The sequence below is a fragment of the Trachemys scripta genome, chromosome 2 (genome assembly GCF_013100865.1).
Source record: "Trachemys scripta elegans isolate TJP31775 chromosome 2, CAS_Tse_1.0, whole genome shotgun sequence".
In the NCBI taxonomy this organism is placed as follows: Eukaryota; Metazoa; Chordata; order Testudines; family Emydidae; genus Trachemys; species Trachemys scripta.
In genome coordinates this window covers 149036373-149061528 of record NC_048299.1, presented here as the reverse complement: position 1 = coordinate 149061528, position 25156 = coordinate 149036373, and the positions used below count along the sequence as shown (strand labels likewise).

Here is a 25156-nt window from a genome sequence, read left to right as displayed (position 1 = left end):
TCACCTTCCTGATGTCTATACTCCACATTGCTGCGTTGGTCCAAATTCAACGCTGGCATTGGCTCATATCTTCTGCTTCTGGGACAAATGGGGGAGGAAAAAGTGAGTGGTGCTGCTCTTAAGAAGGGTATTAGCTTAAGCAGGACAAGCAAATGACATCACTGCTTTCCACCCTCAGTGGAATTACAGTTAAACAGCGGAGAGATCTCCGGTTTCATCCCTTTATTTGTTACTAAAGCCTTGTTAATTTCCATTTAAATCATCCAGGGTGGGCGTTGAAGTGGGAGGATTTTTTTCCCCTTTGCACTCAAGGATTGGATTTAATTTGATGCAATCTAAATAAAAACCAAACGAATACACAAATGACATCAGTTTCCATGTGGGGGCAAGGTGCTGGAAGAATTAGTTCTTCTTCGAGTGATTGTTCACGTCCATTACACATTAGGTGTACGCGCGCCGCGTGCACGGACGTTGGAAACTTTTTCCCTTAGCGGCTCCCGTCGGGCTGGCAGGGCCCCCTCCTTCCCGCCAGAGCGGCGCCCCGCTCTAGGGTATATATATCCCTGCCGACCCGACCCCTCCAGTTCCTTCTTACCGTCTGTGGCGGCGTTGGAACAACTCTGTCTCTCGTCTGAGAGTGTCCCTTAGCATAGTCATTATCTACAACAGTTATCAGTTATTTAGTAGTTAGTGTTGAGCTTAGTAGTTAACAGCTCATTAGGTACTTAAAGTTCCTGCCGTGGTTGCTTGGTCAACCCCGGCACCGGCCCTGGGCGGCGGGGCATGCCGCACGCCCAAGGCTTCAAGGCTTGTGCCACGTGCCGCAAGCCTATGCCATTGAGCGACCCCCATGACTCGTGTCTCCGCTGCCTGGGGGAAGCTCACCAGAAAGAGCGCTGCAAGATCTGCAAGGCCTTTAAGCCCAGAACTAAGAAAGAAAGAGACTTTCGCCTCAAGCAGCTGCTCATGGAGACGGCGTTACAGCCCTCCACTTCGGCGGCACCGTCTGCCTCAGTGCGGAGCGCCCCGGCATCGGTGCGGGAACCGGCGCCGGCGGGTCACTTGAAGCCCACGGCACCGACCCAACGGGGGCACGTACGGCACCGGTCGCCTTCGCTGACAAAATCAAAGGGCCAACCCAAGGCCCGAAGACGCTCCCCGCATAAGAGGGTAGCGCCGGCGAAGACCTCGAGTGCGCCCAAGGCCAGCACGGCTCCGGCACAGGCCCCGGTAGTGGCTCCGGCGCCAAAAGGCCCGTCGAGCCCCGGGATAGGCGCGTCGAGGGAGGAAGAAGGGCTGGAGGAGCTCTTGGAACAGCCCTCCACTCCGGACACATTTGAGGCAGCAAAGGACCTCATTGCATTGTCCGTTGAGGGCCCTCCACAAACTGAGGACGCTCCGCCGAGACTGCCACACAGAGGCAAGCCGGCGATAGTGCGCCCATCACGGTCGCCATCTCGGCACCGTTCAAGGCACAGGTCCCGGTTGCCCTCCGCGCAGAAAGCGCCGCAGCAGTCAGGCCTCAGTAAGAGGTCGGCACCGACTCAGCAGCCATACTCGAGTCGGCACCGGGATGCGTCGACAGTACGTTCCCCGAGACTGACCTCCCGTAGTCGTTCCCGGTCCCGTGGTCACCGGTACCGATCCAGGTCGGCGAGACGCTGCTCCAGGTCCTGGTCGCGGAGGCGCTACTCCCCATACCCGGACCAGCACCGTTCTACGGCTCTGCCGTGGCCTTCCAGATCACCGTCCGTGGTGTCGGAGACTGACTCGGGCCGGTACGGCGGGTATGCCCATAGGGCAAGGCTAGTAGGGACTACGAAGCCTCTGGCCATCCCCAATGGGGCCAGCCAAGCCAATGGCCGTTCTGGACACCCTGGGCCTACCACCAGCAAGGGCCCCCATCCAGGACCTCGAGATCCGGGCCATCGGGGTACCGATCCCGCTCTCCGCGGTACCGCCCGCCCTCTCACAAGGAGGCAACGATCTCTAGACCGCAGGAGCGGGAGGGAGTGGACTCGGCACCGAGCACGGTACCATCCCAGTCCCACACCGTGGGACAGGCCCCAGAGGAACAACCAGGCGATGAAGGGTTGCAGGAAGGTGAGGATGGACAAAAGGCCCCGACCTCTTCCTCCTCGCCGGACGAGGCAGTAGCGGGCACGACAGTGTCCGGCCCTCCCACGATTGATCATCGGGCACACCAAGACCTGCTTCGCCGGGTAGCCCTCCATCTGGGCTTGCAAGCGGAGGAGACTGTAGAACAGGAGGACCCCATGGTCGACATCCTGAGCCCGGAGGGGCCCTCCAGAGTTGCTCTCCCGATTATACGGACAGTCCAGTCCAACTATAAGACGGTGTGGCAAACGCCGGCCTCCAATGCACCAACTGCAAAAGGCGTGGAGAGAAAATACTTCGCCCCGTCAAGAGGGTTTGACTTCCTCTTTTTACACCCGTCTCCCTGTTCGCTGGTGGTCTCGGTGGTCAACGAGCGAGAGCGTCATGGCCAGCAAGCCCCTGCGCCCAAGGGCAAGGAGGCAAAACGATTGGACTTATTCGGAAGGAAAGTCTATTAGTCTGGGGGCCTCCAGCTGAGGATCGCTAATCAGCAGACTATTCTAAATAGGCACAATTTTAATTCTTGGGCATCAGTCTCCAAGTTCAAAGACTCCCTACCTCAGGACGCACATCCTGAGTTCACGGCCCTGGTGGACGAGGGGATGGCGGTGGCCAAGACCTCATTGCAGGCCTCCCTCGATTTAGCCGACGCAGCAGCTAGAACAATCGCGTCAGGGGTAGTGATGAGGCGTTCGGCATGGTTACAAGCTTCAGGCCTTCCGCCAGAGGTGCAGACCACCCTGCAGGACCTCCCGTTTGAAGGTTCGGGCTTGTTCTCCGACCAAACGGACGCCAGGCTACATAGCCTTAAGGACTCGCGAGCAACCCTAAAGTCATTAGGAATGCATACCCCGGTGACACAGCGCAAGCCCTTTAAGCCTCAACCACCACAGAGGCAGTACCACCCTCACCCTCGGCACGAACCGTACCGCCGTCGTGGCAGGGATAACAGGCGGAGACGTAACAATACGCCTAACCAGAGCCAAGGTCATGGCCAGGGCAAGCCGCAGCCAGGGAACAAACCAGGCTTTTGAAGTTACGCTCGAGGACAGCGTACCACATCCCATATCGGATCCTCCTCTGAGTTTCAAGGACCGCCTTTCCCATTTCTACCGGGCATGGTCGCGCATAACATCGGACCGCTGGGTCCTGCGCACAGTGAAGGCGGGCTATACCCTCCAGTTTTCCTCGCGCCCCCCCCCCCCGCCATCCCCCTTCCCCGTCCCTCTTCAGGGACCCCTCTCACGAGCAACTTCTCATGCAGGAGGTACAGACCCTTCTCACAGTAGGAGCAGTGGAAGAGGTCCCACCAGACCTAAGGGGAAAAGAATTCTACTCCAGGTACTTCCTGATTCCCAAGGCAAAAAGGGGGCCTCCGTCCTATCTTGGACCTGCGCGACCTAAACAAGTTTCTGGTCAGAAGGCGCTTCCGTATGGTCTCCCTTGGAACTATTATCCCATCCCTGGATCCGGGGGATTGGTACGCTGCCCTCGATATGAAAGATGCCTATTTTCACATCGCCATCAATCCGGCCCACAGGCGGTTCCTGCGCTTCACCGTCAACCAGCGCCATTTCCAATTTACAGTCCTGCCTTTTGGTCTGGCATCAGCACCACGAGTATTCACGAAATGCGTGTCCGTGGTAGCAGCCTTCCTTCGGAAAAGAAGGATGCGCGTGTTCCCGTACTTGGACGACTGGCTCCTTGCGGGCAGGTCGGAGGCCGAGGTCCGCTCTCACGTGATGCTGGCTCTACAGATGTTCGGCAGGCTCGGCCTCCTGGTCAACGTACCCAAGTCCACGTTAGCTCCCACACAGAGACTGGACTTCATAGGTGCAGTCCTGGACTCGGTGACCGCGCGGGCAAGCCTCCCAGAGTCGCGGTTCCTGACAATTCAGAGGGCCGTAAGCTCAGTCCAGAAGTTCCCCACGACAACGGCAAGGTGTTGCATGCAGCTCCTGGGACACATGGCAGCCTGCACGCATGTAGTCAGACATGCCCGCCTAAGGCTCTGGCCCTTGCAGTTGTGGTTTACCCAAACGTACCACCCCAACAGAGACCCCTTGGATCTGGTGGTGACGATCCCAGATCGGGTGTTGGGCTCGCTCCGCTGGTGGCTCGATCAACAGCAGGTCTGTGAAGGGATCCCCTTCGCTGCCCCACAGCCCACTCTGACGTTAGTAACGGATGCATCGGACCTGGGTTGGGGGGCACACCTGGGGGAACTGCGGACCCAAGGCTTGTGGTCCAGGGAAGACAGGTTGCTTCACATCAATCTAAAGGAGCTGAGAGCGGTTTGCCTCGCCTGTCAGACCTTCCACGCCACCATAGAAGGTCACAGCGTGGCAGTCCTGACTGACAACACTACCGCTATGTTCTATATAAACAAGCAGGGTGGGTCCCGGTCCTCTCCCCTCTGTCGCGAGGCACTCCAATTATGGGACTTCTGTATAGCCCATGCGATCCATCTTATTGCAACGTATCTCCCGGGGATCCAAAACGGGTTAGCGGACCGCCTCAGCTGATCCTACCAAATGCACGAATGGGCGTTGAGGCGGGACGTCCTGCATTCAATCTTCCGGAGGTGGGGCTTTCCCTGGGTGGATCTTTTCGCCACCAAGGACAACAGTCAATGCCCTCAGTTTTGCTCGTTTCAGAACCTCAGCCCGGGATCATTGGCAGATGCTTCACGATTCCGTGGGAAGGGAGCCTGAGGTATGCCTTCCCTCCATTCCCGCTCATCCACAAGGTCCTCCTCAAGACCCGCAGGGACAGGGCGACAATTATACTCATCGCCCTGGCCTGGCCACGCCAGCATTGGTTCACGACCCTGCTGGAATTGTCCATAGCCGACCCGATCACCCTCCCCCTCCATCGCGACCTAGTCACACAAGATAGGGGTCGCCTGCTCCACCCGAACCTGTCATCGCTACATCTCACGGCGTGGTATCTCTCTGGCTGAACGATGCGGAACACAGGTGCTCTCACCAGGTTCAACAAATTCTCCTTAGTAGTAGGAAGCCCTCCACAAGAGCGACCTACCTGGCCAAATGGAAAAGGTTCTCCCACTGGTGCGAGCCTCAGCACATACAGCCTCTACAGGCCTCAGTTCCGTCGATCCTGGACTACTTACTACACCTCAAGCATCAGGGGCTTGTGCCCGCCTCGATTAAAGTGCATTTAGCTGCCATTTCGGCATTCCATCCGGGAGAGTTGGGAGTGTCAGTGTTCTCCAACCCCACAGTAACCCGATTCCTCAAGGGGCTGGAGAGGGTGTTTCCCTACTCGCGCCCACCGGTCCCTGCGTGGAGTCTGAACCTAGTCCTAACTAAGCTCATGGGGCCCCCATTTGAACTCCTAGCCACTTGCTCCCTCATGCACCTCTCGTGGAAGGTGGCATTTCTCGTGGCCATCACATCGGCCAGGAGGGTATCTGAATTGAGGGCCCTCACTTCAGAACCCCTTATACAGTTTTTCATAAGGATAAGGTGCAACTGAGGCCGCACCCCAAATTCCTCCCGAAAGTGGTATCGCAGTTTCACATGGGACAGGACATTTGTCTACCGGTGTTCTTCCCTAAACCCCATATGGACCCTCATCACCGCAGCCTACATACCCTCGATGTTTGAAGGGCATTGGCGTTTTACCTGGAGCGGACCAGGTCGTTCCGCAGAACACCTCAGCTGTTTATTGCCGTTGCGGAACGTATGAGAGGCCTGCCTATCTCGACACAGCGCTTATCGGCGTGGATTGTGCATTGTATACGCATATGTTATGAGCTCGCCAATGTTCCGGCCCCAGAGATCCGGGCCCACTCGACTAGGGCCCAAGCGATCTCGACGGCCTTCTTGGCGCAGGTCCCTATCCAGGAAATCTGTAAAGCGGCCACCTGGTCGTCCGTACATACGTTCACAGCCCACTACGCGATCCACCATCAGACCAGAGAGGATGCGATGGTCGGACGGGCTGTGCTACAGTCAGTTGTACCTTGACTCCTACCCACCTCCAGTGGTAAGCTTGGGAATCACCTAATGTGTAATGGACGTGAACAATCACTCGAAGAACAACAGTTACAGAAGGTAAGTAACCGTTCTTTCCTACTGCAGCAAACTCCAATGCAGGGGGAGAGAATTCAGGAGTGCTTAGACCCCATAATTCCCGTTAAATTAATTCAGAGCTGGTCAGAAGGATTGAGGGGGTTCTCTTTTAGCCACAGAACTGGGACAGCACAAGCAGCATCAGGCCTCATTTGGGACCGAGAGAGATCACCTAGAAATGAGAGAATAAATTCACACAGTGATGAGACTGTATGTCTGAGCACTCAACCAATGACTGAATTTATCCTCTGAATGCCCCTGGGAGATAGGGAAGTGTTATTCCCACTTTATAGGCCAGGAACTGAATGATAGAGAGATTAGAAGACTTGGCCAAGGAGGTTGTGGCAGAGTCGGGAACTAAAGTTGGCTCTTTCGAGTCCTAGTCATGTGCACTAACCACAAAAAGCATCCCTCGACCCTTGGTCAGAATTGTAAAGACAGCCAATAGAGGTGGTAGTTTTTGGGATGTGGGCTAGCAGTCTACCAGCCCAGACCCATTTTGGGCATTAAGGAGTAACCCATCAGGTAGAAAATTTTCATTGCTACCATGTTCGGTACATATCTGGTGGTGATTACCAGGGCGGATGTAGGTGCTGGAAGTGGGTCAGGTTTTCTCTGTCACAAAATATTTGTCATTATTTGTAGAATTGACTGATATCTGTCTGCTGCTTTTATCAAATGATGCAGGTAATAAGACCCCTACCTCCTAATTATAAAACATGCCTCAGGCCGAGCAGACAACATCAAAACTATGTCTAATGCACACATGGTATAACTGTAATTATCTTCTTAGTATCACTGAATACAATGACAATAAATGTAAACTATTTATATTACAGGTTTCAGAGTAGCAGCCGTGTTAGTCTGTATCCACAAAAAGAACAGAAGTACTTGTGGCACCTTAGAGACTAACAAATTTATTAGAGCATAAGCTTTCGTGGGCTACAGCCCACTTCTTCGGATGTATATGGGCTGTAGCCCACGAAAGCTTATGCTCTAATAAATGTGTTAGTCTCTAAGGTGCCACAAGTACTCCTGTTCTATTTATATTACAGTAATGATTCTTAGCAGAAGATCTGTAGAATGTTTTGCATTAATATAATGTGTGAATAATGTACTCTGATGTAATCCCTACATATAACTAACTATGAGTTACTAAATGTTTAATCCCACACCACTTTGAGCTATAATTTACTTAAAAAAAATACTCTGATAGTTGAAATCTTTCTATTGCCCCTCACAACCTGTGTCTGATGTATTCCTATATTCATCACTGTCACAGTTGCCTGCATAGGATCACATCAAATCTTCCCTGCGGCATTTCCATCTCCTCAGCAATGCTGCCCAAAGGCGAGGATGACTTTTGGCGCAGGTGGAGGACCATGATTTGAGGAACAAGATGTCCCGTGCTGTCTGTCACCCATCTGGTTTTGACAGGGGACACTTGAAGATACTGAACTGTTGCACGAGTCCATATGTATAGCTGATGATTTGCACATAATTGTGCAGCCTGAAGGGTTTCTCACTTGTTTTGTTCTTCTTGGCAAACAACTCGTAGTGCGTGTTATCTAGATACTAGCTTCTTACCACAATATAGAAAAGATACTACTGTTGACTTTTTGAAAAAGCTGCAGTTGGGTTGGTCTTCAGTTACTGCCCTTGCTAGTGCTACTGAGTAAGGACTATTTGATTCAGCTGCTCGTTGGTTCTTCATTAACTCTCTGGTTAGGTCAGCTCGGTCCATGCCATGAATTCAAAGTAATGGTCTGAGGTTCTTCTTCAAGTGATGATCCCTATGTGGATTCCAAATGTGGGGTTTCAGAGTAGCAGCCGTGTTAGTCAGTATCCGCAAAAAGAACAGGAGTTGCACCTTGGAGATTAACAAATGTATTTGAGCATTCTCGCCGTGCCTCAGAGCCGCAACTATTCATAGTGGTGTTCGTTGACCCACACGTACGTCATGTGCCCACCGCGTGGTGTGTCCGAGGCTTTAAGAGGACATGAGGGTCGATGCCACTCCAGTTCCCTCTTACCAGGCAGGAGCAGAGCCCGGAACAGAGGGGATGGAGGATTGGGATTCAGATAGGGACCACACATCTCAAAGAAACCTCCAGTTACAGTAAGTAACCTTCTCCTCTTCTTTGAGTGCTGGTCCCTATGTGGATTCCAGACGTGGGAGAGTGACGAGCAGTACACAGTGTGGAGGTGGGCACGAGGGCTCTCCAGAAGTCACAGTCTGAAGGACGGCATAGCCAACAGCCGCATCTGCCGCAGGGGCGAGGGCACAATGGGTTGTAAAAGTATGGACAGAGGACCAAGTGGCCACCCGGCCAATGTCCTGCCCAATGATCTGGCATGTCAGCAAGGAAAGCTGCCGTGGTGGCGTGAGCCCTCGTGGAGTGGGCCATGACCCCCGGTGTCGTGGTGGGGGAATGCCAGAGAGAGCGTAACAGTCCGCAATGCAGCGGGAGATCCAGTGGGAGAGACGTTGCAAAGAGCACTGTGGCCGAAAGGGAGCTGAGAATGGGCATGCCACTAACATATTAGCCCTGAGGCCAGAGGAGAGGGATTGTTGAGGGTGGATGTGCTTGGTTCATACCACAGACACATCACTAACAGTAAGAGAGCTGAGAAGGGGAATGCCACAAGCACAGGGTGGGGGGATGCAGAATAGACCCCATCAGCGCAGGCCGCAGCCTCGCACCCAAGACCAAGTGGAGGACTGGGAACAAGCAGTCTCAATGCCTGCCATAGACACAGAGCCCCGAGACTGAGGGTTGGGATGTCCAAATGGGGGTGTGAGGGGGGGGGAGGGATAGCTCAGTGGTTTGAGCATTGGCCTGCTAAACCCAGGGTTGTGAGTTCAATCCTTGAGGGGGCCACTTAGGGATCTGGGGCAAAATCAGTAGTTGGTCCTGCTAGTGAAGGCAGGGGGCTGGACTCCATAATCTTTCAAGGTCCCTTCCAGTTCTAGGAGATAGGATATCTCCATTATTATTAAAAAAAATTCTGGAGCGTTCCTTCCCACACATTCCTGCTGTTCAGGGTGGGTTGGGGTTGGGGTTGGGGGGGGGGAGAGAGGAGCTCTAAATTCCTTCGCCACCCGCTTCTCCAGGGGCTCAGCTGCTAGCTTCAGCCATCTCTTTTTCCCATGTCACTGAAAGCTGAAGTACAGTCAAATCCATTGACAGCATGAATGGTGACACAAGACACACGTCTGTTCCCCATTCCCTAGCTACACTGTGCATGGGAACGAATCTCTTCTTTGGGCCAACTTCAGTTTTGAAATAGAATTCATCTACCCCAAGAACAGAGCAATGTCTTGGGCACGTAGATGCAACCTCCGAGTCCAAGCTCTGCGTTAGCACCCTGTTTACTCCAAGTGTTTGCTTTGCATCAGCAACGTGCAAAAACCATGCGGGAATCTGCTTCCTCGTGATCTGCCTCAAGTTCTGGTATTGCAGAATGGTGGCCTGGCACTACTTTCACTGCTCGTGAGAGGTCGTGAAACCCACCAGCAAGGTATGGTTCAGCATCAGGCAGCAAACTCTGTTCACACTTCACGATCCAGTCACTGAGGAGGAAGTTTGCAATGTTAGATTTGTTCTTTGAATATGATGAGCTCTTCAAGCGTTGCTTTGGTAATGGTGTTAACACAGTGGGGTTTCAAACTTCTTGCATTTGGACATTCCTCCCATAGGCTTGCTCACCAGATTTGATTGAGTTTTCATCTGCATAGTTGTCACCAACAGCAGCAGTGAATTGACATGTTAGTCTAGGGATAATGTTTAGCAGCTGATCAAGCAGCTCGCCAAAAGTTTTGCACTTGGCAGTATCAGTGCACACCATCTGCAGAAGGATCAGGAGGTCAATAATAGCTAACGTTGGCTAGCTCAACCATTGACAGATTTTTCTCCAGCCAAGACAATGTGTTGCTCTTTTGGGTCTTTCTTAGAGATCGTCCAAGTTGAAGAGGGAAAGTGGGACAGGTGCCAGGACATACTTCATCAAACCCTGGATATCAACATCTCTGAACTGGGCAATACCTGTCAGCTTGCTGACTATCAATAGTTACTGATTGTGCTGTCTGCATCTTCTTGTGTTCATCTGTTTTTGTTGAGTTTACCAAACGATTTGAGATGATGCCTTTTCATGGGATCAAAGAGGCCTGCTTCACCCCTTTGCAGCCTATTGGTTACAAGCTGCTTCATTCCTTGTGTGCCATTCTCTCTTATCACAACAAACTTCGTGCAGTTTCAGGTGTGGGTCACAGAAAATGTTGCAATGTTCACAAGCGGCTTTCTATTGTCTGGGCTTCTTCCAGGTTCAGTGCAACACGGATTTGTCATTCTTTCAGTCACGGCTTTTATAATATCTTGGCCAACAGTTTCATTTGCAGCCAGGCACTTTGGGGCAGCTTCTTTGTGGAGCTCTGTTGCTGAAGGTTGTATTCCACCCATTTGTTTGGCCATAGTTGTTACAGCTGCCTTAAAATGTGCAGTCAGGTATTCCCTGGTCAGAGCCTTATCCTTTGTGCAAAGATGCTGATGCTTTCCACAGTCCTTGTTGAGAGACTGCTTTATGGCCATATCATACCATACACCTCTGAAAGCTCTGGCAGTCCAGTATACTGCTTCTTGACTATTAACCAGGGCATGATACATCTCCTCTGCCAGAAGTCTGGCTTCTGCTACATTTTACACAATCCCATCTAGCCCAGTTCATATGACCTCACTGGATATTAAGTGGAATCATCTCTGCAAATGTCTCAAGCTCCATGGACTTATTTTTTATTTTTGCTGCTATGAAATCTATCAGTGAAAGGGAGAAATCTGCTATATAGTTTTTCCAGAACAGAAATATATCTAAACAGTTTTTCCCTTGGGTAACATAAGCGTCCATGAGTTGGTGGAATGATGGTTCATGAGGTCTGAAAGATCATTCTGTGCTTCCACTCTGGTTCCTATACGTGCCTTCTCCACATCTTCAAATGCTTTAGTTCATGTTCAAGCTTTCTCTAAGATGCATGTCTTTGCATTTTTTGGGAGAACATCGTTGTTCATGGAATTACTAAGTTCCATCCATTTCAAGCAACTCATTGCCTCACTCATAAGTTTGTGGATTCTAACACCATGGGTATATGCTTCTCCTCTTAAAGCATGGCTGATGACTGAAGCATCATGGATGCTGACTTCCACATGGGTGTCTTGAAACTCACTTTCCTGCATCACACTGCCTGTATGACCTATGAAATTCTTTGCATGATGCATGCCTTCCATCTCAAGGTGATCATTGTCAAATTCAGTGTGATTCCTCCATTTAATCAACTGTGCTTTGCAGTAGATTCCTTCATCATATGCGTCACAGATCCAGTCTTGGCCCAGAGAGTGACACGTATCTTAAAAATATTTCATTGTGGCGTACACCATGTTAACAGCAGTTGCTGGTGCAGGAGTCTTTGGACTTTTTCTCAAATCCGTCCACTCTACAAATAATGACAAATATTTTGCATTATCAGTTGTATTTAGAAGCTTTCTACCAATTTCGGTCAAAATTAGACTGTTTCTTTGAGTTATGGTCCTTTTTTGTGATTTTTACAATTCTTTCAGATAGAATTCCTGACAACATTTAAACATTATGTGACAGAGACAAACTGCACCATTTCTAGCATCTGCATCCACTCTGGTGAGGACCACCCGATATGTGCCTAACGTGATAGCAATGACATTTTTCTAGCTGATGGGTTAGCCTAACTGATTAAGACTTGTTTTTAAATCTGATTGATAGACTATAGAAACTGCCTATTCATTGCACTCAGGCTGTTAAACAGGCTTTCAGTTGCTGTGGAACTGGCCTGGAATTGAACCAACAATCTACAAATTAAAGGCGCTGGAGGCTGTTACTAGTCTCCCATACTGTCCAGAACAGTGGTCCATCTAGACCAGTATCCTGTCTTCTGACAGTGGCCAGTGCAGGATGCTTCAGAGCGAATGACCAGAACGGCAATTTATCAAGTGTTCCTCCCTCTGTCATCCAGTCGCAACTTCTGGCAATGCACCCAGTCAATCTGGGCAGAGTTGAAATTCCCCATTAATATTGGGTTTTCTGTTTCTGTAGACTCTCTAATCTCCTTGAGCATTTCATAGTCACTGTCACCATCCTTGGTCAGGAGCTCAGTAATATATTCCTACTGCTATACTGTGCCAATCAAGTATTATTCAAGCATCAGAGGGGTAGCTATGTTAGTCTGGATCTGTAAAAAGCGACTAAGGGTCCGGTGGCACCTTATAGACTAACAGAACTAGCCAACTACAAAAGCCGTTTCTCGTCCCTTGGTGTTCACACCTCAACTGCTAGAAGAGGGCCTCATCCTCTCTGATTGAACTAACCTCGTTATCTCTAGACTGATTCTTGCCTGCATATTTATACCTCCCTCTGGAAATTTCCACCACATGCTTCTGACGAAGTGGGTATTCACCCACAAAAGCTTATGCTCCAATACTTCTGTTAGTCTATAAGGTGCCACAGGACCCTTTGTCGCTTATTCAAGCATGCAATTTCTAGTCATGGAGATCCTGTGATACAGTTTGATTCATTTAAGATTTTTACTGTATTTGACTCTATGCTTTCTTTCACATGTAGTGCCACTCCCCCACCAGCACGACCTACTTTGTCATTTCTGTATATGTTTTACCCTGTTTATTACTGGGCCCTATTGATTATCATCATTCCACCAAGTTTCTGTGATGCTTGTTATATCAGTATCCTCATTTAATACCAGGCACTCAAGTTCACCCATCTTAATATTTAGACTTCAAGCACTGGAATACAAACACTTAAAATTTGTCAATATTGAATAGGACTCTTTCATTTGACTGTTTCTCCACAGTTCCTACCTGTACTTTATCAGCTTCTATCCTCTCCTGTTTACTAGGATATAGAGCATCCCCTTTAATAAATCCTTGCCTAAGTGATGTCTGTCCGAACCGTGTGCTCCTCTGTACCTGTCGACTTTCCTCCAGCCCTTAGTTTAAAAACTTCTGTGACCTTTTTAATTTTACATGCTAACAATCTGGTTCCATTTTGGTTTAGTTGGAGCCCATCCTTCCTGTATAGGCTCCTCCTTTCACAAAAGGTTCCCCAGTTCCTCATAAACCTAAATCCCTCCTCCAAACACCATCATCTCATCCACGCATTGATACCCTGCAGTTCTGCCTGTCCAACTGGCCCTGCATATGGAACTGGAAACATTTCAGAGAATGCTACTGTGGAGGTCCTGGATTTTAATCTCTTATCTGGGAGCCTAAATTGGCCTCCAGGATCTCTCTATCTTTCCCCATGTCTCTGTGTAGCTACAGTGCTCCTTCCCAGAACTGCACATAAGTCTGTCTAGATGTTTCATGAGATCCACAACCTTTGCATCTGACAGGCAGTTCTTGCATTTCTCCCGGTTGTAACAAATCCAACTATCTTTCTTTCTAATAATCGAATCCCCCATTACTATTACCTTGCTCTTCCTAATAACTGAGGTCCCTTCCCCTGGAGGGGTATCCTCAGTGAGAGACGATACCATGACATCATTTGGAAGGAGGGTCCCAACTATGGGATCATTTCCCTCTGCTCCATCTTTATGTTCTCCTTCGAGAGTTTCATCCTTCTCAACAGCACAGAGGCTGTCAGACTGGGGATGGAACCTCTTTGATGTGTCCATGGAGATGTCATCTATGTACTTCTCTCTCTCCATTAGTTCCTCCAGTTCAGCCACTCTCAAGAGCCCGTACGTGGTCTTTGAGGGCCACTGAATGCAGACATATGCCACCTGTCCACAAGGCAGGTAATCATAGATTCATAGATTCTAGGACTGGAAGGGACCTCGAGAGGTCATCGAGTCCAGTCCCCTGCCCGCATGGCAGGACCAAATACTGTCTAGACCATCCCTGATGGACATTTATCTAACCTACTCTTAAATATCTCCAGAGATTCCACAACCTCCCTAGGCAAATTATTCCAGTGTTTAACCACCCTGACAGTTAGGAACTTTTTCCTAATGTCCAACCTAGACCTCCCTTGCTGCAGTTTAAACCCATTGCTTCTTGTTCTTTCCTTAGAGGCTAAGGTGAACAAGTTTTCTCCCTCCTCCTTATGACACGCTTTTAAATACCTGAAAACTGCTATCATGTCCCCTCTCAGTCTTCTCTTTTCCAAACTAAACAAACCCAATTCTTTCAGCCTTCCTTCATAGGTCATGTTCTCAAGACCTTTAATCGTTCTTGTTGCTCTTCTCTGGACCCTTTCCAATTTCTCCACATCTTTTTTAAAACGCGGTGCCCAGAAATGGACACAATACTCCAGCTGAGGCCTAACCAGAGCAGAGTAGAGCGGAAGAATGACTTCTCGTGTCTTGTTCACAACACACCTGTTAATACATCCCAGAATCATGTTTGCTTTTTTTGCAACAGCATCACACTGTTGACTCATATTTAGCTTGTGGTCCACTATAACCCCTAGATCCCTTTCTGCCATACTCCTTCCTAGACAGTCTCTTCCCATTCTGTATGTGTGAAACTAATCGTATGTGCTGCATTCATTGCAATAAACCGGATAGTCCCCACTCTGCTGCTAGACTTCTGCCTGCATTATTTTGACTCTTGCAGGGTTTTTTGTTTATTTTTTTGGGGTTATGTTGTTTATTGGCCTAAGTTTAGAGTGTGTTTTTTAGGTGTATCTGGGTCTCCCACTCCTTTAAACTCCTCCATAAAACTCATCTGTTCACTAGCTCCTCTGGTTGTTTAAGAGCTGGCTTTTTAAGCCCCTGTTTTCCCTGTGTTAGCCGTGGCCTCTTGTCAAGGGATCCTAAAGGCATTAGAGATTAATGGATGGATGGCTATTGTCTTGTTAGGAAGCTCTGAGTCTTGCCTAGCACCCAGCCCCACCAACAGACAACACTACAATCTTCAGTCAAGCAGGCACACGGCAAGCAAGCACGCAACAAATAAGCTAACATTCAAACTCACACCAAGGATCTCGTCGTCGCTCCTCAGAAAACTCCCCTGGTTGCTGCTCCTGTTCGTTATCTCTCAGTAGATCTCAGAGTGCTTCATAATCTTTTAATAGTACCCCTAGGAGGTAGGGAAAAATTATTATCCCCATTTTACAGATGGGGAACTGAGCCACAGAGAGGCTAAGTGACTTGGCCAAGGTCACACAGAAAGTTTGTGGTAGTGCAGGGAATTGAAGTGGTCTGTCTCATCTTGTAGGAGAGAGCACCGACTACTAGGCCATCCTCTCTCTTTGGTGGTAGCTTATGTACAATTCCAGGGCAAAATGGCATTTGCCCCTAGTAGGTGACTTTTTGTACAAGTTACACAAGCTTAAAAACATGGCATGCAAAGCAGAGTTACACAACAGAGAGAGGGCCACACAGCTGGCACCCACAACCCTGAGAGGTTAGAGAGTGAGTCACTGAAGAATGTCCAGATGAATGAACAAAAGGTAATTGATTTCTTAATGGGGGGGGGGGAAGAACTTTATGTAAAGCCAGATGCACATGGTGGCAATTGCATGGTGAATATTCCCTGCAGATACTGTCCTTGGCAGCCCTGCAAGATGAAAGATAGCTTGCGAGAACAATTTCTCCAATGTATTGGGTATAAACAGGCTTCCCTTTCATATCCAGCGTGCCCTTTGCTTTGTTCCGGTTTCATGACCCCTGAACCTATTTGCTGCGAGTACTCCCTGGCAGGCTCCTCTTCTGCTGGAGAACTGTCTCTTAAACAGTCCCAGTGACAGAGTAGGAGGCCAAGCCATTATGATCCACACTTAAGGCCTGTTCTCTAGGATGCACCTTCAGCATTCTGTCACAGGAAAGTGGCCAGATTTGATGGTCTTTGCCACGCTTTTTGCCTATTTTTGGTGTCTGAAAACCGACAGAGCCCCAGATGCCTTCTTTGCACGTGAGTAGTAGCACAATAAGGATCTGTGCTTGGATGCCACAGTGAGGGGGGCATTTAGATAGAGCTCAGAGGGGTTCATTTGGTTAGTAGTTCAGTGCCACTAGCAGCTGTCAGAGATTCTGAAGTTGCAGCCTCCAGTATGTGCTCTGTATGCAGACAATGATAGTGGATTCCACCCATAAAAAATCATGCCCTGAAACATGGGCTGTTCCCGCCTGTGGTTAAAAATACTTCTCTAAAGAGGGCTTGTGGTTAAAGCACTGGACTGTGACTCAAGAGGTCTGGTTGCATTTCCTTGCTGTGCCACAGACATTGGGGAAAACATCTTTCTTCTTTGTGCCTCAGTTCCCCCTCTGTAAAATGAGGATAATACTTACTTTCTCCTATCCTTTGTCCTTTCTATTTAGACTCTAAGCTCTTCCGGAGAGAGATTCTCTGTGTGTATGTACAGCACCTAGCACTATGGGCCCCAGTCTCAGTTTATGACAGCGTTACTGTAAATATAACAAAATCTTCATTCTGCTACTTTTTTTATCAGATCCCTTCTGATTTATCCTGTAAGGGGCCTTCAGACACTCTGTTTTTTCTCCCAGCTCTTATCTCTATGGTCCCATTATGAGGCATCTAATAAACTGGCAACATTTGCTGCTCTAAATGCTGATCAAGAACAAGACCTTCACTGTTAACTCACAAATACTGAAAGGCATATGTTTTCAAAAGTAACTAGCGGTTTTGGGTGCCTGACTCGAGTTGCCATAAATGGCCCTGAGTTTCAGAAAATGCTGAGTACCCACACTCTAAAAATCAGACCTCTGTGAGGCCATAAGGCCTAGGTGACCAGATGTCCCAATTTTATAGGGACAGTCCTGATTTTGGGGTCTTTCTCTTGTATAGGCTCCTATTATCTCCTGCCCTGATTTTTCACACTTTCTGTCTGGTCACCCTAAGGCCTAGTGATAGAGCAGGGGACTGAGACTCAAGAGACATGGGCTCTGTTTCCATCTCTGCTGTCACTGGGCTGCTGGGTGACCTTGGGCAAGTCACTTCACTGCTCTGTGCCTCAGTTTCCCCATCTGTAAAATGGATAATGATACTGACCCTTGAGAGCTCCTGATGAAAAGCTCTATATAAGAGGTAGGTGGTGGTATCATTATTAAGGTTTCTCAAGCTGGGCACGCAAAATCACCAGTGGCTTGTGAAAACTTAGGTCATAGGTAAGATAATGGCAGGCAGTGGTAGCATGAGTACTTCTGAGGGAGCTCTTAACCAGGCAATCTTGTCTAATGACGCTGATCTAAGCTGGTCCCTCAAGCATGAGATGCCGTGGAAATGGGAATTGCATGGTTTTCGTCTCGTCAGCAAATCTTCATTTCATACGCAGCACTGACCTCGTTTTTTACACCGTTTTTTTCCACTAGCAGGGGGCGGCCATTTGTCCATACCAATGAAATGTTAACATTTGAATACACTCCAGGATACTGGAGATACTGCAAACAAGGGGTGGGGGTAGTGTGGGGTAACAGAGGCAGAATTTTGTTTCAGATAAAATTTTTGGCCAAACCATACAGTTTGTGTTGGTTCAGATTTCACCAGCCTTAATTTTGGGGCATTTATAGCACCTGGCCTCATCTGATTTGTTGTAACAAATAGATTGGGTTGGGTTCTAACAGCAGGATAGAATGGGACAGTTGCGATGCTAGTCCAGTATCCTGCCTCTGTCAGGGGCCACTATCAGCTGCGTCAGAGGAAGAAATCCTGCTGTAGTTATGGCATAATGTCCCTAGGAGCAAGTTATCTCCCTGTTCTCCCTTAATTAGAAGGATGGCAGGGCCCCCACAGAGAGGTTGGAGATGCATGTTGCTCTGTTGGCATTGTGATGCTTACAGATGTCCTGTTGGTGTCTTTCTGCCCCATAGGCACCGTGGTCTATGGTGAGCCCATCACAGCAAGCCTGGGGACCGATGGATCTCATTACTGGAGTAAGAACTGGGTCAAGGCTGCAGCCTTTGTCACCTCCCCACCACTGAGCCCTGACCCAACCACTCCTGATTTTCTCAACTCCCTGCTGGCTTGGTGAGTAGATGAGGCTGCGTGTTCATAGAACATGCTGCCTAAGCACATTACGCATTCTCTGCTAGTGGGTGGTCACCAAAGATAACTTCCAGGTGCTGCCTGCTAACAGAGTTCCAGCTTTAGCTCAAGGGGGAGAGTGCTGTGCGGTGATGCAGAAGGTCCTGGGCTCTCTGAGGACATGAGCTGTTAATTTGCTGTGAAGATAAAGTAATTGTCCCCCCGTTTGGGTTTCAGCGGAGATCTGCAGGTAACTGGCAGTGCCCACTGCACCTTCAACACTGCCCAGAAAGCTGTTGGAAAGGACAACTTTACCTTGATCCCTGAAGGAACCAATGGGACTGAAGAAAGAATGTCCATCATCTGGGATAAGGCTGTGGTATGTCACTCAGGGGTCTGATTCCCATCCGTTCTCTAGTTGAGGTGGTCAGTTACATGGTTGGGTTATGTTTTTTGTTGGGCCCCTCCCACCCCTCACCCCTTTTTTTTTGATGGCCCTGTTTAGCATCTAAAAAGGGCACTAACAAAAAAAAAGTGAAAGTGATTTTTAAAACAGAATCTAGTGAACGTTGTCTGCCTCTGTCTAGAGGTGGATCGCCCATCTTTGCACCTTCCCACTTCTGGGCTGCTATTGGGGCGTGGAGTGAGTTATAGCAGCTCTTGCTCTGAGCACCCTTAATAGCTGCTTATAGGCTGCTTTGTAGCCTAGAAGTGCCAGTGTCGAGCACGCTGGTGACTCTTCCTCTGGTCCCTTGCATGTCTCCTCTGGCCCTGCCCCAACAATGCCACTGTACCGGGGCTGCACAGGAGTTGAATGTAGGGTCCTAGGTATCCCTTCTCAGGGGGCTGAATCAGAGACTAAAATCTGGCTCAAAATTCTCCAGCCCTCATAGAGGAAATGTAATTCTTTCCACCTGTATTCTCTCTGTATTGCCTCCGATTCCTCATCTGTAAACTGTCAAATAAACTGATCCCACAGGCATATTGTGTGCTGCTTGATTAAGATTTGCACTGCTATAGGGATGCAGTGTGGCCTAGTGAATAGTGCACTGGATTCAGACTTGGGGAAACACAGGTGCTCTGCAACTGATTCATTGGGTAACCTTGGGCAGGCCACTTGCCCTCTGCGTGCCTTAGTTTCCCCATCTGTAAAATGGGGATAATAGCAGTGACTTCCTTTTTTTTTTTTTCCTTCAAGTGTTTTGAGATCTACTGCTAATAAGAATGAGGCATTTTTACATCTTTGAAGGAAAGATAGTAACAGAGCTTGGTTGTTACAATTAATAAGTAATGTTGTCTGTACAAAGCCAGCCACCTCCTCCGTCCAATGGTAACAAATCTCTGTCTAGCACAAGGCCCTGAGGAATCTCCTTTCAGCAGGAGGTGCTATTAGCTAGTTGCTGTTAGTACAGGTTTGTGCTTTGCTAATTCAGCGATTTCTTTGCTCCTTCACCAGGTGACTGGTAAAATGGATGAGAACCAGTTCGTAGCTGTGACCAGCACCAATGCTGCTAAGATCTTCAACCTGTATCCACGGAAGGGCCGCATCGCTGTGGGCTCGGACGCTGACCTTGTCATCTGGGATCCTGACAGTATCAAAACAATCTCTGCCAAGACTCATAACATAGTGAGTACCTTTTGCAGCTGAGCCCTGCCTACCTTCCCTTCTGCACCGAGCTACAGCCGGCCTGCTGTAGTACAGAGGCTTCCCACGGTTAGGTCGATGGAAGAATTCTTCCACTGACGTAGTCGCATCTACACAAGGAGTTAGGTTGACCTAACTACAGTGTTCCAGGTGTGAAAATTCTCATCTCCCTAGGCAACGTAGCCAGGTTGAACTAATTTTTTTTAAGTGTAGTCCAGGCCTCTGTAGCCGAGCACTACGCATAGTGAAAAGAACAGGAGTACTTGTGGCACCTTAGAGACTAACAAATTTATTAAATATAATAAATTTTAGTCTCTAAGGTGCCACAAGTACTCCTGTTCTTTTTGCGGATACAGACTAACACGGCTGCTACTCTGAAAACTATGCATAGTGCGAATTCTAGTCTGGCGTTCTCCATAATGTGCCTTACAGTTCCCTCTGATGAAAGGTAATTGAGTGTGTTTGATGCACACCTGATTCTGATGCATGATCCCTCCTTGGCACTCCAGGGGAAGATGAAAAATCTGCCATAAAGCCCCATCCTTCACACTTACATCCAACGTTACAATTTACTCTCCTGTAGAGTCCTACTGAGACCACGCACCCCCGGTGCACACTGCCACAGCAGCACCCTGAGTGTGAAGGAGCAAATAAGTTTTTACTGGCCCACGAACATAGGACTAGGAACACTGCTTTCACACTTAGGACGATCTGCATTCTGGGGATCATTTTTCAGCTAATAAATGATGCAATGTCTTTTTTTTGGGTGGGGAGGGAGGAAGTGTTCAATTTAAACCTAAGATGAGCACAGTTATGAGCTGATTTTTGAGACTTAAGTTTTGCCAATGACCCCTAGTCATTATAGTGGGCAGAATCAGACGTCTGGATCCAAGCGGACTCTTGAACTTTGGAGAGTTTGAATGACAGTTTCAGATTTTGCAGACTGAACTCCTCTCAGTTTAAAAATGCAGCCTAGTTTAACCAGGAGCTTTTCTGCTGGCTGCAGGATTTCTGTGGCTTGTGTGGTTCAAATGGTTAGACTAGATGAATGAGAGTAGTTCCTTCTGGCCTGAAAGTCTATGGGCCAGATTGTCAGCTGGAATAAATCAGCAGAGCTCTACTGACACTATATTAATTTACAGCAGCCGAGAGTCCTATGCATCCTTAAGCATGCGCTCCAGCAGTTGACTAAGTAGGTCTCATATTCGAAATGAGACAGTGCGGACCACTATCAGCAGGCAGGGCCCGCTGAAGTTCCCCCTGACCCTGCAGTAGGGCAGGAGAGAGAGAACAACCACTGTGTGGGTCTGTTTACAACTGGTGTAGCTGCTGGCTAAAAACTTCGGGAATGTTTCCTTGGAAAAACCTCCTTGTGCTTTTTCCCATGAATGGCTTTATTCACTCCACTGCTGAAGCAGCAAAATTTTCCTACACAGATTGGATCCATTAACAAAGGCTTTTTAAAAATAAGTTTGGCTGGCTTTTGTGTTCCTTAACACTATCTAACTTGGTAAGTGGACTATTAACTTCATTATGGTGGATGAAAGATCCAATATATAAAACAAAGCTTACAAGGTCTGAGTGGATCAAGAGATGGTTATAAGGGGCTGGATCAAGTCCTGCTTCGGTTGGTAGCATGTGAAAATTCTTGCCATCTGATGGCTTTTTTTGTCTATGTGATACCAGTATGGTGGGTTCCCAAAAGTCATGGGTCCATATCACAAAACACACAGGACCTGATTTACTAGTGTTTACACCAGTATAATCAGGATTAACTCAATCCAATTAGCCAGCGCCATCAGAGTTAGGGTAGTATACAGCCAGTATAGAGCAGAGGAGAATTAGGCCCACACTGGAGAGAGTTTCAGAAAACTCAACTGATTTAGGAACACAAGTCCCCTTGATTTTTCAACAGGACCAATGCACCTTATTTACTAGGGTGCGTTAGTGAATTTCTGGCTTTGTTGGCTGTCAAGCATTCAGTGAGTGACCCTCTTCCCAAAGATGGCCTCTCAATATCCGCTTAAAGCATGTTTGTGGGACTGTCCTATCAGCCCTGCAGCTGGAGGACCTCAGGCCCACCTCCTTAGAGGTAATTAGGTGTCTAACTCCCATTGAAATCCATGGGAGTTAGGTGCCTACATCCCTTTTGATAATCCGGACTGCATTGTCTCAAGCTGCTAGTCCAATACCTCTCAAAAGCTACCTTTTAAAACCCCAAGAAAGGAGAGACTTCAACTGAAGACAAACAGCACAAACCACTAACTTGTAGGCAACAAATATCTAATTTTCATGCAGGTATCTACCCATCCAGACAGAGATCCTGTCACTGTCCAGATAGGTACAAGCAGTACCTAAAATAGACATTCATTTCTAAATAGCATGTTTATAGCCCCAAAAGTCTCCCTGGAGGCATTAATATTTTCTATATTCCAATACCACTTAGAGGCTGCAGTTGGAGGATCAAATCCCCCATCATGGTAGGTGCTGTATAAACATGAAGTAAAGAGGTGACCCTTGCCTTAAAGGCTTCCACACTTGGTTATAAAAAGATGGATGGGTGGGGGAAAGAGGATGAGGTTGTAGGGAGACTCTTTAGATGGTTGTCATCCCTTATTTGGGTTACAGTAGCAACTGGAAGCCCCAGCCCATTCCCATTGTACTACTTGCTGTATAAACTTTAGACCCTGGTGAACGGTGACTGCTGTGTATCATACATGATTGTAATGCTCTTCTGTTTATCTTGCCCCTCCCAGTTGCATCTTAACATAAGATTAAGCTTTCCAGGTCAGGGACTTGCCCTACGTAGCATCTGTTAGTTATTTTGCATCCGTAGCACCTTTTATGTACTTGGCGATGGAGGCAAAAGTGATACAAGTGCAGAATTATTAGCATCCTTTATTTTAAAGGAACAACATTTTATTAAAAGATAAAACCAAAGCTGGTTTGAAACTCAAGAGAAGCTATTACGGCTGCAGAACCAGAGCTAGGGATTATGGGGCACCAGTTTGTTCTGTTGTTTTTAAATGTTAGAGCAACACGCATTTTCCAGGATTTCACAGCTGTGCCACTCTCTGGCAAGGAAACATTAAAGCTAGAGAGGGAAACTGTTGTGCTTGGAACTAACCTAAGTCCTGAGCTTTTATCCTAGCTCTCTTCTGGGCAATCACAACGTTTTTCAGACTGGATCTCATTTGCTTTTTGGTTAAACCTGCATTCTAATTGTAGCACTGCACTCAAACACACTTAAGGAGCAGACTCCATCATTAACTCTGCAAAAGTGACTTGGAGCAAGTTGCTATCTCTCCCCTCCGATGATCACAAGAATACCTGTTCCCAAATAACATATTAGTAGAGCCTTTCATGCCAGTACAGGTAAGGAGTGGAGCATATACCAGTGGTTTTTCTGGAATGCCCTGTTTGTCGTCTCCTCCCCGATCAAATATTTCAAATCCCATTAATTGAGAATGTGCAATCCTATTAGAGTAAAATAAGATTGGCCTAGTCCCTGACTCAACCAAAATGTTGACACAAACACCATTTTGTAAACCCCAATTTAGCTTTAATCTAATTAGGATTAGATTTTTTTTAAACCATCACTGAGCAGTGTATGTTTGCTTCTACTCTATGTATTAGTGACTCAAAGGTGTTTCCAATTGTTTGACTGCACATGGTTCATTCTTAAGCGTTCAAAACACCAAATAACTGAACTTAGCCATTTTATTGTCTAAGACAAAACCGTACACTAGGAAAGAGCAACATCAATGTCCTCCTTCTGGGGAGCAAATTCTCACAGCCTGTTCACCTTATACAGAAGATGTGCTTCAAAGATATGCATTTCAGCTAAATCAGTAGGGCTTTTCTCTCAGTTGAGACCAGTAATGGGATGCACTCCCCTCTTGAGTGCCCCCTTAGCCAAGTGCGCACACCTGCACATACTGATTGTCCCTGCTCTGCCCCATGGCTCCCTCCCTGGAGGGAATGTCTTCACCCTCTTGGAGCTTCCTGGCTACAGCTCTCCAGCTGGGCCACTACAATTCCATTTCCCCTTTGGGGTGCCTCAGTGTCCAGGCCACTTCCTCCCAGTGGCTAACCGACCCAGGCCCACTCACTACTCCAGGTCCCAGCCCAGGGACTCTGTAGATCACAGCTGTTTGCTGTGTCCCTTTAACTATGTCTCACAGCTTCTCTAATTCCCTGGGCCACATTTTCACCCTTACTTCAGGGCCTTGTCCTAATGGAGTTCCAGCAACCAGCTCTGGGCTTCTTCTTGCTCTCCCTAGCTTCTGGCAGTGCTGCCCTGTCCAGGGTTCTGTAGCTCTATCAGCCAGCAACACACCATCCACACTCCTACAGCTCCAGTAAAGAACTGAACTCCCTCTGGCCCTGCAGCTCTTCTTATACTAGGCTGCTAGGCCCTGATTGGCTGTGTGGGACACAGCCACTCTAGGCAGCTTGGAGGACCATCTCCACTGTCCTTTTTTGAGGTGGGGTGCAGCAGGGGGCCTCAGAGGTTTGGTATACCCTGTTACAGGACCGATTGGCAATAGTAGAATACAAATATGATTAATAATAATGCATACAATACTTTGAGCATAAAGCAGGCTCTTATTTGCTTCTCTCACATAGTCTGTCTTTTTTTCACATGTACTTAGAATAAAAGCTTGTTTGGGTTTGATATATGAGGAGTATTTCAGAGGGACTGATTTACTAAATATTGTTTATTAGGATAATCCCTCAGGGCCTTATATACTATTTAATGATATCCAATTAAGTTTAAAAAACCTGGGAAGATACCAGGAATTTCTATAGATAGTGTAGGAACATCGATCCTGGGCTAAATCAGGCAGGATCTGGTTTAAAAAAAAAAAGTGTCTGAAGATTTTAAAATGTAGGACTTAATCTATATCTGGGTGGTACCTCAGGGACCCAGATAAGACCAGGGCTGCATTGTGCTAGGCACTGCTCAAAACACATAGTAAGAGAAAGTGTCTGCCCCAAAGAGCTTACAGTCTAAACCAACATGACAACGAAAGGGTGGGAGGGGAGAAAAAAAAAAAAAACTTAAGAGTGGGTCAAAATAAAACAAGAACATTTTTAAATTGAATTTTTACAAGCAACACTACTTACCATTCCTATTTTACAGATGGGGAATGGAAGCAAAAAGAGGGATTGAAGTGACTTGTCCAGGTGACAGGAGTCTGTGGCAGAGCGGAGAATGGACCCCAGTCCTTCAGAGTCCCTGTCAAGGGCTGTAACCATGTGCCCATCCT

General features: G+C 48.0%; 1 protein-coding gene across 5 annotated transcripts in view; it reads left to right on the top strand.

Moving 5' to 3' along the window:
* The window catches only part of DPYSL2 (dihydropyrimidinase like 2), a 96978-nt gene that overhangs the window by 64131 nt on the left and 7691 nt on the right, over positions 1 to 25156 (top strand). For all 5 annotated transcript variants that reach the window (XM_034761811.1, XM_034761813.1, XM_034761815.1 and 2 more), the window contains exons 9-11: positions 18085 to 18241; positions 18476 to 18617; positions 19695 to 19865. In XM_034761811.1, coding sequence (XP_034617702.1) covers positions 18085 to 18241; positions 18476 to 18617; positions 19695 to 19865 — 470 coding nt within the window. The remainder of the gene's footprint in view (positions 1 to 18084; positions 18242 to 18475; positions 18618 to 19694; positions 19866 to 25156) is intronic.